Source organism: Capsicum annuum, unplaced genomic scaffold (assembly GCF_002878395.1).
Source record: "Capsicum annuum cultivar UCD-10X-F1 unplaced genomic scaffold, UCD10Xv1.1 ctg3730, whole genome shotgun sequence".
In the NCBI taxonomy this organism is placed as follows: Eukaryota; Viridiplantae; Streptophyta; class Magnoliopsida; order Solanales; family Solanaceae; genus Capsicum; species Capsicum annuum.
In genome coordinates this window covers 2,031-5,067 of record NW_025844346.1, presented here as the reverse complement: position 1 = coordinate 5,067, position 3,037 = coordinate 2,031, and the positions used below count along the sequence as shown (strand labels likewise).

Genomic DNA, 3,037 nt, shown 5'->3' with positions numbered 1-3,037 from the left:
GGCGTGCTCTAGGTCGAAAATCAACCGGGGCGTGCTAGGGAGGTTGGAGATCGTCCCAATATTGTCCGTTTAAATTTTCGTGGACATTTGGGTGGACAAATGAGCGAAACAGCGCGAACGAGGTATTTTCGAGCTAAATTGGTGTGCTATAGCCCACAGTTTTGGGGGTGGGCCCGAGGTCCGAGTGTCCTGTGTGCCTAAAATCGATCGGGGCATGCCAGGGAGGTTTGGATTCCTCCTTGTGTGGTCTATTTAAATTTTTGTGACCATTTGGATGGACAAATGGGCGAAACAGCATGAACGGGGCATTTTTTGGTAAAATCGCTGTGCTATAGCCCACGGTTTCAGGGTGGGTCAGGGTTCCAGGCATGATATGGGTCGAAAATCAACCGGGGCATGCGCTAGGGAGGTTGGGAATCATCCTGGTGTAGTCTGTTTAAATTTTCGTGGCCATTTAGGTGGTTAAACGGGCGAAACGATGCGAACGGGGCATTTTCGGACCAAATCTGTATGCTATAGCCCACAGTTTTGGGGGTAGGCCCGGGGATCGGGCGTTCTATGGCTCGAAAATCAACCGAGGTGTGTTAGGGAGGTTGGGGATCGTCCCAGCGTGGTCCGTTTAAATTTTCATGGCTATTTGAGTGGACAAACATGCGAAACAGCGCGAACGGGACAATTTCAGGCCAAACGGCGCAAACGGGGCAATTTCAGGCCAAACTGGCAACGAATTAATCGGCATAACCACAAGCTCATTATTAACGTTGTAAAAAAGATGATTCCAAACATGAAATTTGAGAACTATAAAAGAAAGTTTGGGGGCACAAGACAGGGGTTGTGGTGGAGCAGATGGCTTGACCTTGAGGATAGTCAGTTCCTTCTTTTATAACTAGAGCTCGGAGAAGGAAGAGATAAGAGGGCCCGATGGAACAGAAACCTAAGGAGTTGGGGCAGATAAGAAGTTAATGCACCTGCTATTGAAGTAGGTGGTAATCCATAGTAGGGTAAGAGAGTGAAAATAACAACATTAGGTGTTTGTTTCACATATAGCTAGCAATGGTGAGTCCAAGTGGTGATGCCAATTGATGCTAGTAGAAATGAATTGATACTTAATGAGCAATTACAAATGCAGGTCCAAAAAAAAAAGGCATTTGATATTCATTGTAATTCAAAAGGTTGATTACCATACATAGCAAATAAAGCACAACAATGCCTAAAAAACAAAAAAGGAAAAAAGCTAAGTTTCAGTCATCGGACTTTGTGCCATTGCCAGCCATCACAGCACCCAAAGTCACAGCAAACACCGCACACAACAAGCCTGGGTTGCGCCTCGCAGATTGTGGAGAAAATGCCTCCTTAGCAACTATGTCAGTAAGTCCAATACCGAGCCAGCGCAAACGATGGAAAGCATACAGGGGCAGAGGTAGCATTATGGCCTCAGCAGACAAACCTCGACAGCTGCAAAGATCAAGCATTTGTAGTTGACTACTGTTGTGGTTTGGTCTATCCATCAGCATCTGCACCGCAGCATCAGTGACTCCATTACAGAACCTTAAAGATAAATCAGTTAATGCCTTAGCAGCAGTTGCAATGGTAAAAATAGCTGCATCAGTTATTTTGGGAATGTAACCAACATCCAACACCGATAACGTCTTGCAAATTTTCCTATCGGCATGAAATAAAGACTTAATTCCCTTGTCAGTTACTTTCTCACATTTTCTGATGCACAACTGCACAATTGGTAAGTCTCCCGCACCGAGAAGAGCAAGACCCACATCGGTGATGCGAGCTTTTGCTAAGTTTAGTCTTGTGAGTGTAGTAACTTTTGATATGTAGAAGGGAGCCCGATCTCCAATGCGTTCGCACCCACTTGTGTCAAGTACCTCCAACTTACGAAACGAGGACAAATTCTCCAAAGCTTCACTAGTTAGAAGACTGCATGATGACAACCTTAATTCAACTACGGACCTTGCAACTCCTTTCATATTATCAATCACTGAGTCTGATAATAGAGGTGAAGTCAACACTTCAAATTTCTTCAGATTCCGGCATGAGTACAGAATTGACGAATATCCAGCTTCAGTACCCTTTGCAAACCCACCAAGTTTCACTGATTCCAACCTTTTACAACCTTCAGAAACATGGAACATGCCTTTATTGTCCACTCTTGTAAATGAAGCAGGACAATTCATTTTACTTCGAACAATTGAGAGGGCAATTAGACACTCGCAGAACTTCAGAGCCTGTAGTCCAATGTTGGTCAAGTCCCCTACCGATGACAATGTAAAAGGTCTGTCTTCAAGATCCAGCTCTACCAAATGAGGAAGAGAATGCACAACTGTGATGAGAAGATCATCTGATATAAGGTCCAAGACAAGAGACAAGCTTCGCAAGTTGAACAGAGGGATTTTCCTGACTGCATCTAACCACAAGACAAAGAGGCGTGCATCCATTTGCTGTAACTTCAATTTTTTTAAACTTGGGGGCAGAAATTGTCCAAGAGGTCGTACATCAAATACATCACGTGAGGTCCCTCGGATTGTTATGGACAGCGACTGCAGGAAAGAAAAGTACTCATGAAATTGACCATCAAAGGAAAACTCTTGTTCTAAAGAGTAATTAGCTTGAAGAGGCATCAGGGACAATTTGAAGAAGAAAGAGAGGACAAATATGTGAAAGATGAGAATACTTTACCTCTACATGGGCACCTTTTGGAGCATTACTGCAAGTTTCCTTTTGAAAAGTTCTGGTGCATCACACCCAGCAAATTCTATAAGCAAGGACCTGATTCAGAAAAAAGAAAAAGGGGAAATAATAAAACGTACATTGGAAACAAATCCAGGAAGAAGTGACAAGAGTATGAAAGCAAGATATTGTTGGTGTAACCACAATGAGCATTATTATATCTCGACTGTTCCATCTTCCGAAGGTGGAGATATAGAGTGAAATTAATGAATGCCAAGTGCAAAAGCTAATGCAGTTCAAGTTTTCTATACCCAAACAGACTAAAGAAGTTCAGATATCATCAAGGGTCAGCAAA

At 43.2% G+C, this 3,037-nt stretch overlaps 1 protein-coding gene across 1 annotated transcript; it reads right to left on the bottom strand.

Annotated features, from left to right (window-relative positions):
* Positions 1-1,124: 1,124 nt before the first annotated feature.
* Positions 1,125-2,674, bottom strand: LOC124891557 (F-box protein At-B-like). Its single transcript, XM_047403280.1, has one exon. It carries the CDS (start codon positions 2,631-2,633, stop codon positions 1,242-1,244), a length of 1,392 nt encoding a protein of 463 aa, XP_047259236.1. The 5' UTR covers positions 2,634-2,674; the 3' UTR covers positions 1,125-1,241.
* Positions 2,675-3,037: the final 363 nt, after the last annotated feature.

Excerpts from the sequence above, each read along its gene's own strand:
- LOC124891557 (XM_047403280.1), bottom strand. The coding sequence starts at position 2,633 with ATGCCTCTTCAAGCTAATTACTCTTTAGAACAAGAGTTTTCCTTTGAT.